Source organism: Camarhynchus parvulus, chromosome Z, assembly GCF_901933205.1.
Source record: "Camarhynchus parvulus chromosome Z, STF_HiC, whole genome shotgun sequence".
Classification (NCBI taxonomy): Eukaryota; Metazoa; Chordata; class Aves; order Passeriformes; family Thraupidae; genus Camarhynchus; species Camarhynchus parvulus.
The window spans coordinates 14,253,552-14,266,235 of NC_044601.1; the positions used below are offsets into that span (position 1 = coordinate 14,253,552).

The 12,684-nt window shown below is 41.1% G+C and overlaps 1 protein-coding gene across 2 annotated transcripts in view; it reads right to left on the reverse strand.

The window, feature by feature from the left end:
- Positions 1–7,250: 7,250 nt before the first annotated feature.
- Positions 7,251–12,684, reverse strand: part of TEK (TEK receptor tyrosine kinase) — a 39,159-nt gene continuing 33,725 nt past the window's right edge. For both annotated transcript variants that reach the window (XM_030969102.1, XM_030969101.1), the window contains 5 exons: positions 12,110–12,180; positions 11,493–11,533; positions 10,289–10,385; positions 9,693–9,792; positions 7,251–9,551 (listed from right to left, as the gene is read on the reverse strand). In XM_030969102.1, coding sequence (XP_030824962.1) covers positions 9,477–9,551; positions 9,693–9,792; positions 10,289–10,385; positions 11,493–11,533; positions 12,110–12,180 — 384 coding nt within the window. In that variant the 3' untranslated portion in view covers positions 7,251–9,476. The remainder of the gene's footprint in view (positions 9,552–9,692; positions 9,793–10,288; positions 10,386–11,492; positions 11,534–12,109; positions 12,181–12,684) is intronic.

The following is a 12,684-nucleotide window of genomic DNA, read 5'->3' on the forward strand; positions in this document are numbered from 1 at the left end:
ATCAGGGCTGTACACGTGCTGACAGCCCTGTCCCTGGAGAGGCTTCACCTGGCAGCCCATCAGGGCAGAAAAATCTTCCAGGGTCTGCTGCAAGAGAACCCGCCACAGGCTGGGGGGCCAGTTGCCCGGGTGCCCGCAAAGAAAGCCTCCCAAAAACGCCCGTGAAGTCGGGCTGTGGCAGAAACCTTAGCACATTAAAGCAAATAGCTGCGAGACAACGCCAGCCATTTTTGCTTCCCGTTTCTTGGAGGGATCGGGAGCTCACTCCGAGGGTCACCTTGGCCCTTCATCCCCCGTCTCGCTTTTCCCCGCTGTGGTCCTGCTTCCCTACTCGTACCTGCTTTGCCCTGCTTCACCATTTCCACGAACCTGCTCAGCACAGAGACAACCTCGCGCTCCGCTGCCAGCCCAGCAGAGGGGGTGCTGGCACTCCCGCTGCGCTTCCCGGCCGCGGCCGCTGCACCCAGCGCAGCCCAGCGCAGCCCAGCGCAGCCCAGCGCAGCCCAGCGCAGCCCAGCGCAGCCCAGCGCACCCCGCCGTCGCCGCCCGGGTTTCCGCGCTGCCCGCCGCACGGCCTGCCGCAGCACTGGCCCACAGCGATCTGCCTGTGGCCGCCAAGAGCACCGCAGCCGCAGCTCCGCCACCGCCGCCACCTGCTCTTAGACGTGCCCGCAGCTGTGGTGCCGCGACCGACCCGAGAACCCGCAGTTCTCTCTAGGAGCGCGCCCATAGACACGGCAGCCCGCCCGTCGCCTATGGAAGAGACACACAGACCGCTGCTGCTTGGAAATCGTGCCCCGCCCGCCACAGACACACCGCGGCTGGCAGCATGCGTGCTTCGTTTGCCGTGCCGATGCTGACAGAGCGTTCTTATGGTAACGCTGTCTCTCTCTTCTGTTTCTTTCTCTATCTCTCTCTTTTTCCCTCTTTGCTCCTTTTTCCATCCTCTTTTTAGTAGAAACACTTACCTTTTTGCATCAATAAACGGTTCTCAGATATAATATTGCTGCATTTGCGTTTTATTTTCATCTGAGAAATCTGCCAAAAAGAATCCTCCCCGACTTCCCCTTTTATAGTGGAACGGGACATTCTCCTTTTCTCGGAGAGAGATGTACAGAGCAGAGAAACCCACAGTACGAGTGAGTGAACGAGAAAAGTGTTTGTTTGAATCAATAAAAGACAATAAACAGAGATTGGGTATTTTAGTTTTCCTAGTGAAAGGTCTGGAAACCATTAGTGGTTAAATATTTTCAAGCCCAAACACTGAAACAGTATTTTCTTTTTACTCTTCTAGTTCCTATGTGAAAGTAAAAATATCAGCTGTTGCCCACATACTTTTATATTTAAATAAAGGAAAACAAGACTGTCTCTTCTGTATGACTTTAAGCTCTTCAGGTTGGTTTCCTTTTTTTTTTTCCTTGGTTGGGTGGATGGGTCGTTGGTTGGGTTGCTTAGTGTTTGGTTTGGTTTTCTTTCGGTTTTTTTAAAGCATCTCTGCTACTCTGCCTTAGGCTTTTTGTCCCATGTCTAGGAGGAGGGAAAAAAAAATCAGGAAATGTCCAAATCCTTTTGTCTTGTTCTCTCTGTAGGCTAAAGTTACTAAGCCTTTTTCTTGGATGTCAAACCCAAGTGCATAAAAGTGAATTGCTAAAATTCTGTTCAGAGTAAAGCTGTGGCAAGGAATCATCATGTTAGAAATGGCATTGGGACTCCATTCTCTAAGGAATGCACTACATATATTTTTAGTTATGAGATGGAAAAATTTGTGTTTTCTTTACAAGTGGAATGCAACATACTACATTTTCTAGCTTTAACTAAAAAACTAATTCTGTAGTTGATGGACAGAGATAAATTCATGAGGAGAAATTAGTTTCTAGACTAGTATGAAGTGCCTCATATTTTATTCTGTTCTGGTGTTTAATTCTTTCTTTACTTTTTGGGGGTGTTGTTAGGGATTTTGTGTGTGTTTTTGTGGGCATTTTTTTGTTAGTAACAGCCTCCTCTGGTACTTGTTTTGGGAAAAACCAAGAAAAGAAATCATAGAAAATGATGTAATAGAATATCCACGGGCAGGAGGTATTGGCTCTGGTACACTCAACTGGTTCCCTCCTGGAGCACTTAATGAGGGCAAAGAGGGAAGGAGATAATCCTAAGTAGAATACATGTTTATGGGTGGAACGTAAAGCCTTTTCAAAGACCATGACAGGAAATTAGCAGGATAGATCTCATTAGCTTTGCTCCTCTAGCAATGCTTATTCATTAAGATGTCAGGCAGTATAATTATTTGTTGAAAAATGAAAATGGAAGACAATCTGTGATATGTAGTAAAAGGAGAAAAATAAATAATAAGAGAATTAGATTATTGTAGATCAATTGCAAAACAGCTAAGAACTAGTAGCCTGAAATTAAACCTTTTATAGATTATCTGTGCAATTCAGATGCGCACATATATATCTTAATTTTCACTGTATGGAAGCAAAATATACCCATAACCAATCTGGATAACTTCAGTGTCATGTTGTGGGGGTTCTTTTCCACAGCTTGCATTTACCATGTGTCTAGTTTTGCTAGCCTCTCAGCTCAAAATCCCATTTTCTCATGTCTTGCAGTACAAACTCCCTGGCAGCTCTTTAACATTGCTTTATACCCCTATTCATTCATTAGTCAATCAGTCATTCCCAGACTGCTTTGAATATGAACCCAAATCTTTAGTGTCACATACACTATGCCTAATCTTAGCTTGAATTCCTTGCGCAGGTCTGTGCACTGCCTGGAATGGTTGTGGAGGGGATGACTGCATGCCAGGTGCCTCTGTGCCATTCCTCTCCTTTGGAGCAAGGGATTTAACGCTTGAATTCAGTCTACCTCAGTCAGAGGTAGCAGCCTTCTGTTCCTCCAGACAGACATGCGCTCACCTCCAATGATAAAAAAGATGTTACATTTTCCACCAGGAAGAGTTCAAGTGCTCATACCCTAGTGTAAAATTTGGAGGAGTAGTGACTGTTACAACCAAAAGTGAATATCTCTGGGAATGGAGATGGCCGTAGGATCATAGTCCATTTCACTGAGTCAAAAGCCATTTTACTGAATTTACAAGGGCTGCAGACTGGATCCAAGTGTGCCACACCAGAAACGCTCCTCCTTCTCGTCTTTGCATTATTCTGTCAACTTCTAAAGTCTTGCTTATGTGTATAAAGTGAGTCAACTCACTTTATACACATAAGTAATTCAGCTAATGAAAGTGCTGATTAAATAAATATTTAAAAACTATAACTCTCTATAGTCCCAATATAATTATGTTGTTTCTCAGCTGCTGGATTTTATTCATATTTTTGTTCTGCAACTCTCTTTTTTTTTTTTTTTAGTTTATATTTTAAAAATCTGACTTGTCTTTCTCTAGTCAGCAGAGGGAGCCATGTAGCTTCAGATCTGAATTTGCTCTTTTTTCACTTCAGCTAAGCTAGAAACATTCTCCAGCCTTAAAATTTCTTTAAAGTGTACCGGCACAGGGGTGGTCACTTAGTCAGTTTGGCAGACTGTTACAGACTACAAATAGGATATATTTCCCAGGTAGCTCATTTAATGTTAACCGCAGCAAAAATAACTTAAAGTCTACACTCTGCATTATCTTAAATTTTTTTTAAGGTTAGAAATAATTATATCTTTAAACAAAAAACTTTGTAATCACTAAGATGGTTGAAAGAATTGTAGCTTAGTCAAGCAAAAAAAATAGGTGAGGATGAAAAGTGTATGTAAATGAGGCTTATCTAGAATTTGGAGGCTACTGAAACACATAGTTGCAGGTGACTGCAATCTGCCCAGTTTTGCTTTTTCATCTCATTACATTTGTGCATACAATTGAGTCTGCAATGAACATGAAGTTCCAAATATCTTTGTTTCTTTATCTGAGGAACCAGCTGATGGGTTTCACTTTTTTCATGTGATTATGATTTTTATGAGGAATATAAAGATATGAGGAAGATATTTTTGTTAAGCTCAGTGCCAGAAAATGGACGCTGTACTTCAGGGGCCAGTGAGCACTGCAGAGATGCATTTTTAATAACAATTCTTGGAAACAGCATAGTGAACCAAATTCAGGGTTTAAAATAGCTGTAAAGCTGGTGTCACTCCTCAAAGAAGAAAAATGTGCTTTTGATGGTGTAGCTCCTACTAACTAGGTCAGCCAATAAAATCAGAAAAGATCCTTTGGATGTTGAATAGCTGTGTCTGCATTGGAGTCAGTTTTTGGTGTAGAAAAATCCCCTCTAGGCCTCTGCAAGGGAAGAAACTGACACTGCAGACTGGAGCTTAAAATACAGGGTCTAGTTGAGCATAGATGGATATGAAAAAAGCAGGTAGAATCTCAAGTTTGCTTTTTCTCTAGTCACTGAGTCTCAAAGCTAGGGAAGAAATAGCAAAGATGCAGAAGCAACTGATCCTTGTGTTCCACAACTTTCTGAACTGCTGTTTGCACATGGACAAGGGTAGGTGAGGGTTTACCAAGGATCTTTTGGAGGCAAAATGCAAAGAGGCTGCAAATAAAACAACTGCCCATCCACTAAACTCCAAAGCATCAGATGGCCCCCACTCATATTAATCTCTGATCTCATAGCTTTTCAAACAAAAATAAAGTAGACTATTACAATGGTTTAGGTTGGAAGATACTTTAAAGGTCACAAACTCCAACCATCCCTGCAGTGATCAGGGACTTCTTCAAGTAGATCAGGTTGCTCAGAGATCCAGCCAACCTGACCTTGAATGTTTCTGGGGATATGGACTGTGTGTGTGCCTCAGCATGAGCTGTAGCACATCTTCCTCCTGACTTTGGTGTCAGGGAGACATTTTGGACTCCCTACAGAAGCCATTGTTGTGCTTGGAGGCAGCCAGGGACTGATTTTGGGGCACTCCTTCTGCCTTTGAGGGCAGTTGGGTGTGGGTGGGCTTTGCCTGAGCTTCCCTGTGCAGTGAAGGCAAAAGCAGGGATTGCTTCCTGAGCAGCAGAATGCTGCAACCTAGCCAATGACTGAGTCAACATGTGTGTGCTGGTCTGGCCATATTGATCAGACTAGTTGGCCTCCTACATTGCCTTTAGACTGCGTTTGGAGACAAAACACTTCAGAGAGATTGTTTGGCTGTGGGGCTGGTTTCATACTGGTGGTGTTTTCATGACTGGTATCACTTCTACTATTCCTTCTACAGATCATATGGGTCCCCACCATGTAAATCTCTACTTGAGGTGCTTTTCAAATTAAAAGGCAGGAAACTGAAGGAAAGCCAAGCAATCAAGGAGATGGAGCACATGAACAGGAGCGCTTCAGGATTACTTTCTCCAATGCCAGCTCAGAGCCAGATACAGAATAAAAATTCTAGAAACCTTCAAAAGGTAGAAAGATTCCCTTCCTTTTCACCCAGGGAACAGTGCCCTATGTTCACTTCTGAATTGTCCATTCTTTCTTAAAGATGGAAAGTTCCTCCTGTGGCTGTTCTGGTGTGGCTTGGAATTTGGAACAGTCTCCTTCCTTAATCAACTCCAACATAGACTGCCTTTGGAATACAGCACACTGCCCCAGCTTTGCCCGGGCGAGGACTTCTGGATGAGGAAGAAAACACAATTGCATTTCCAGCCAAAAGGCAATGAGGAGCAGGGCAGCCAAAACATCCTGTGGGGACACAGGTTTTCATCTGTGCACACAGAGGCCTTGGTTCCCACCTGGTGCAGATGGCACATCTCCCCTGTGACTGCTCCCACTTCCCAGGTGGCCATGGTGAATAGATACAAGGCTCTGCAAGTGGAACCAAAGAAGGTGGGCATGTCTGCTGCCACTACAGGAGAGGTGAGAGCAAAGAGCCTGGGTTTTGCCTGGCCAAGGAGGGACAGCACCCGCTGGACTGGCTCTTTGTCATCAGATAAGGACTGGTGGGTGGCACCACGCTTGGGGACCATCTGGGGCTCAGCAATTATGAAAAGCCTTTGTGCTTGATTGGTTTTGTCCCTCTTTCTGTTCCTTCTGTTGTCCCAGTGCTCGGCGGCTGCTTCCCAGGGCTGTGTAACTGGCGCAGCTAATGTGCAGGAGAGCCTCATATGTCAACCTTTTCCATCTGGAAGGTCGGTCTGGAGAGTGAATTCTCCCCTCTGTTTGGTGGCAGAGGCCAGGGCCTGTCATCTGCTGCCCCAGGTGGCACTGAGGGCTGCCCAGTGCCTCAGGCTGGTGTGACCCTAGCGCAAATAACAAGAGACAGTGGCAGGTACTTGTTTCCAGAGTCACATTCTGCAGGGGCAATGTGCCGTGTGTGTCCTTTGTCCAGCCCAGCCCCAGACCTGGGGATCAGATGCAGGCACTGCTGCTGCTGCGGTCAGCGAGGATTTGGTGGTTGGTTTCCATTCCAGCAGAACTGGTCACTTACGAAGCCGGGTGCCGTTGGTGCCCTACAGATCTCTGGGCTGCACGACTGGGAGGGAACTGTCCTTGCTTGTTATTGCTCACCCAGGGAAAGCTGTGCCAGCCAAGTGTGCATCAACACAGCAAATAGGGAATACACAAGTCTCCTCCATCTGTGTGAGCTGAGAGTTTTCATCTTTGAGATTAAGTGGTACAAAATCAATTCATTAGGCACCACTCTGTATCTCTGTGTTAGGTAATGCTGCTAAATTGGCCTTCATTACAGCAGCAGGGGAAAAAGCCTCTCAGCTGACCAGGTTTGATAAGTTGCCATTTATCCTGAGGAATTTCTTTTTATAAAGGACAGAAAAACTTGTTAAAAAGTGAGACAACAGGGAATGATGGTTCCAAATATTGGAACAGCTGTGGTTTCTGTTTCCCTACGCCCTCCTTCCTGTAGCCTGTCTAACTAGTCTCTGCCTCACATCTCCCATTTCTGATGGGGCTTGTCCATTTTGCATGAGTGGTTTCCGGCCACCACCATTTACTAAGTTCCACATTCTGTTTAAACTGTTTTGTCTTGCTTTCTTTACATCCATTACAGCCAGTTCCCTACATATATGTCCAGGGAAGAAATGTAGAAAATTGTTACATGCTACAATATAAAAGAATATAAGAAGAATATTTATAAGGAGACCTAATTGTCCTTCAGGACAATTTACAGTGAGACTTAAGCACTTAAAATGCAGGCAGTATTAAGAGCTATTGAGTTGATGAATGACATCTGATGCTTTAATTATGTGATATAATGTTCCAGGTAAAAAATTGCCACAGATGGAGATGTTCACATCAAGTAGCAAAATAGTCATTTGTGTCTGCTTGTTAGAAATGTGTGAGAGCATGAGATGAGAATCTCTTTGTACCTCTGAAAAATTCTGTACAGAAATTGGAGCAGTTCCAGCAGGTGGTTTTAGCCACATTTGCCTGAAAGTCTAGAAAACACCCTTGGAGGTACATTCATACCAGTCACCTCACTGATTGGTAAGAATGTACTTCAACTGCAAATTGCAATGCTCATGCTTCAGAAACCACTGGCTAAGTAGTCTCTTTTGAAAAATATGGTGGAATTTCTTTTTATTTTTGGAGCTGCGCTTTGGTCCAGTGAATCTCTTTGCTCTGTGTAAACTTGAAAGAAGAGATCGGACCCTGGATTCTAAGGCAGAGTTGGTTTATTTCAGTTTGAGCTGGGTGCCACCAGGGAGGGACCCTGACCAAAGAAATTCCTGGGCCTTTATACCCTTACAGTCTGTACACCCGACCTTCACGCACTTGTCGTGTGCCCTGCATGAGCCTCTTAGTCCTATGGTGATTTATGGTCTGGGGTCTTCTAACACCTCATTGGATTCTCCATGAGGTTCGTGTGCCATTAACTGCTCTTATATTCCAGCTTGAGGCAGTCTTGGGACCCTCCAGGGTCTCAGCTCTTATCTGAAGATAACTAGTCTTTCTCTGTTTTCTCCCCTGCTTAGCCATTATGATAAGGGTTCATTTAAAGTTCACCTACGTTAAGTTTTGAGCAGGGCCCTCTCATGCTGAGGTGAAAGCAAGTTACAATTAAACTTATACCTACACAGATAATTTTTAATATTCTATAAGTAAACTTATTTTAATCCCCAACAATAAACTCCTAGTTTACATCTAGCACCTGGTTTACAGTGCAAGTTCTGCCTATCTCAAGGCCACACAAGTCATCTCAGCACCCTTGTTTGTTGGCCTATTCCATTTTAATAGGGAATATTCTATTTGAGTCAGTCTGGTGTATGTCATTAATGTTACTCTACATTCTGCTGTGATACCCCCACTTTGTAACCAATCACATAGCCATCCACAAAGAATCAGAAAGAGAAATCTTGCACTCTCTCAAGCATCTTTCTCCAAGTCTGAGGGGATGACATGTTGCACCCAACTGGGACATCTTTGTGGTCTGATGGACAGTTGTGAGCCGGTAAGTCAAGGGCAAGAGGGGGACATATGTGCAAAACATGAAGTTGGCTACTATGTGAAATTTGGATAGGGTAAATCCACCAAAACCTTTGTGCTTCGCTTGACACCAGAAGTTCAAACCAATCCTGCCGTTATTTGTCTTACGTAAGGATTGGGACCTTTCTGGCAGGACAAATACCACTATTTTGAAGCATTTGAGTATGACATTTTGTAAGAGGCCATACCATACTACAGAATGAAAGGGTAAAATAAACAAAAGTAAGTAAGCCCTACTTGCATATAACAGGTAGTAATTTATAATTATGCATTGAAATTGTTAAATGACATACAAATTGAATAAGTCTCATGTATATCCAGGCGAGTTGTAAAAATGTGTTTTACGATATGTAGTATGCTCCTCAACACTGTGCTTCATGAGTATTGCTGTATGGCTGCCTCTGATAACATTAAACACTTCAAAATATATGTATACTTTGTATATGGGCAAAAACTGATAGTCATGCTAGGCAATGAAAGAACAATAGAATGCCTTTTATCTTACGACAGAGCTTTTGACTAGATTACTTCTATTAGCTGACTTTTGCATTCAAACAGGAGTCTGTCTTAATTGTCTTTTTTGAGCACACTGGATTAAGATTAACATTGTTGCACTGCAACTGCCCAGTATTTTTGTTTCAAACACAATGAAATGTATATGGAATACTGCAGTAAGTTACCACTTTGCTATGAGTAGCTCTTGGAAAATATGAAAAACCCTCTAAGATGTCAATACCTAACGCATTACAATATTTATGTAGACATTATATCTACATATATCTAGGAAAAAAGAATACCCTGTGAAGGAAACAGCAGATTTCATGACTTTAGTCTATACCGGCTTTGGACAGTATATACACTTCTACAGCCTGTGAAGGCAGAGGTGTATATCACTGTGTGATATACACACGCATAACTGTGGTGAAACAGTATTGCTGTATTATATATTGTTAGAGCTATACACAGTTCTACACAGCAAATCACATTTTGGGCTCCAGCAAATTGAATTTTGGTTTTCTGTAATACATCATTGATGAATGAAGATTTTTTTCTGTCTTAAGCAGCTTCTTCAGCGGAGCAATCAATGCCTGCATAAGTAAATTTCTCATATAGCGTAGTATTCACATAGGTCTGGAAAGGAAATAAGCAGAGAAAATGTGATGCAAGGTGCATTACCTCAAGAACTCTAAATAATATTGAAATTATGCATAGCCTAATTATTTATATAAATGTAAGTATATATATTTACATAAAATAGAGTTTTATTCTTACCTTCCTGTCTTCTAACATCCTGTTCAGTGACACCAGTATCTGAGCAAATGATGGTCTTTCATATGGTTTTTCTTTCCAGCACTGTCTCATTAGGTCATACCTTTAAAAATCCAACACCAGCATTTGATAGTTTAGATACAAAGGTTAAAGTTACAAATATTTGATAATTTAAAGATTGTGCACATTCCACTTTTCAGAGGGAAATGGTTTTCTACATAGCTGAAGTTACATTTTCCATAGTTGGTTGCTGTCACAAAAGCACTTTCTTTTACTCTGGAATAATCAAAAAGCTCTCTTTGAGCTAAAACCCTAGTGTTTTATGTAAAGAACAGGATAACTGGCTGGAACAGAGAGCCTGGGAAAGTATTCATGGCAAATTAACATTGTATGTTGTATACAAAAGGACTTATGCCCTTTTAAATTTTTTTAATGTAGTTTTTATGTTTTGTGTGCTTTTTTAATCTTTAATGTAGTTTTAAAATTTTCCAGTAAAAAAAAAAAAGCTTGCCAGTTTCTTGTAGAAATCTTCTATTTTCTATAGCTGAGGTTGCTGTTATTCTATTTCTTTTTTGGTTTTTTTCTGAGGCAATACTCACACTTCATCGTCACAGTTGAGAGGCTTCTCCAGTCGGTACCCTTGAGGGAGTTTTTCGTATAGTTCTGCACATGTCATTCCACAATATGGTGTTCCACCTAAAGTTTAACCATTGTCATGAATAGAAGCAGTTTTTAATAAAAAAGAAAGTTTAATTTCATAGTAGAAATTGAAATTACTAACATAGTAACAGCTAAATTAATCCAAAATTAGGAGGTATTTTGAAGCTACATTTTTATTGTGATGCTTCCTTACTGCTTGATGCACAATATGGAGGAGAAAAGTAAAATTAAGCGTCAATTTTCTCATCTGTGTGGCTGGCCTAATTTTCTCTACAAGTCTGAGGGCCAGGATCTGATAGTATTCAAAATATTTTTTCAATAGCGTTGACGTCACTGGGCAAGTCATTCCTTCATTAGCATCATAATGATAAGATCTGTTATGGACTCATGGAGCTCTTACTCTCAGCTGGTTTTGCCCCTTTCTGTAGGTATTTGGTTGCTTGGACTCTTGATTTTCCACGCTGCATCCATATCTAGTGCAAACTCATTTAGTAAAGAAAGCCAGGAACAAATCAGAAATTCAGAGTCCATTTGGCAATGTGCGCCTCAGTCAGTGGCCTCTCCTGGCCAGCAGACCATGGGCACATCTCCAGGGCAAATCACAAGAGAGGTGTAACACAGTGATTTTGAGTGGTGCAAGGCTGTATCACAATCATGATGGGTAGTGGTATCTGCAGAAATGAACTCTAAATTTTATTTGAAGGTTAATGATCAAAAGTTTTCTTCATTAATATTTGGAGTAGGAGGTGATTACTTCCCCACCCTGCAATGTCATTAAAATATAAGTCTTGATTTGAAATGCAGGAAGGCTGAGGAAAAGCCACCCTTCAAACTCAAAACATATTGTACTAAGTCTATATATCATATGATATCCTGGAATTTATATTTAGGTATGGCCTGGGTTTTACAGCGTAAGGAAAACCCTTATGCTGTCATTATGGTTCTTTCTTATTTAAAGTGGTACCTGGATTGAAAATTTGACAACTGCATTTCCAAGCATACTGAACCTAAATAAAATGTAGCAGAATAAAACAGAAAGAAAATTGAAATCTGTTGTGAAACAATATTTTTTAAAAGACTGAGTGAATAGAACTGCCTTGTTGCAGATTGTTTATTTGTGCAGTACAAAATTCAGGTACTTACCTAAACTAACAATTTCCCATAAGAGGACACCATATGACCATCTGCAACAAAGGGATATTATGAAGTGCAACAAGAATTAATATTTTAAAATGGTAAGTAGTTTTACTAGTATTCAGGGAACACAGGGAAGTGTGATGTTTTTCTGTATTTTTTATAAAGTGTTGTATAATGATGGGGCTTGTAGAATCAGAAAACAGGAAAATTAGCAAAATTAATTCATTCTGAGTCAACCAAAGACCTTTATCAGATTGTGAGCTTTCAGCAAATACTGAAATGACAGAATTTCTTTTCCAAATACAATTTCTAATTTCCTAAATAAAATACAAATTTCTTCTGGATTTCCCAGATATTCATCAGGACTCAAATTTTGAATAAGAAGTACAGCTAAAGTAGCAGGGCACATCCAAGTAGTTTGTGAACACAGAACTTGATCAGACTCTGAGGAAGAAATAAAAGTAACTTTTTTGTTATGGGTTTTATTTTTTGCTTCCATTGCTTACTTATGGTGACATTACTACTGAGTATTTTAAGTGTGGATGTCTCATGCTAGTTCTCAAACTTTCCTTCTTATGGAAAAATATATATTTTTTTTTAATGCCACTTGAACACATACTTACACATCACTATTTGTGGTGTAAACACTGTAATTCAAAGATTCAATTGCCATCCATCGCACTGGAAGCCGTCCCTAGAAATTATTTAATGAAAGTTTATTTTTCACTTGCTGGTATAGCAATATTGCAGTTTGTATGCCAACAGTCATTCTGTGTTGCCTTAGTGAAAACTGACTTTATGCAAGTAAACTTTATCAAGTAAATAAACTTACTAAACTTGAGCAGTTTTACAGAAGAAATTCTGTATTTTGAGAGTGGTAAGACACTGGAACAGGTTTCCCAGAGAAGCTGTGGATGTGGGAGTGTTCAAGGCCAAGTTGGATGGGGCTCTGAGTAACCTAGTGTAGTGAAAGGTGGGGTTGGAACTAGATGGTGTTGAAGGTACCTTTCCAAACAAATCATTCCATGATCCTATGATTATATGATTTGCTTCCCAAAGGAACAGTTCACATGAAAGCTAATAAAAGAATTATCCAATCAGCATCAAGATGAAATGTAAATAATACCTCAGATGATGCCTCTGGCCATCATGTTGCCTTGACAACACAGTGCTATTTCTGGTCTTTAGCTACATGATG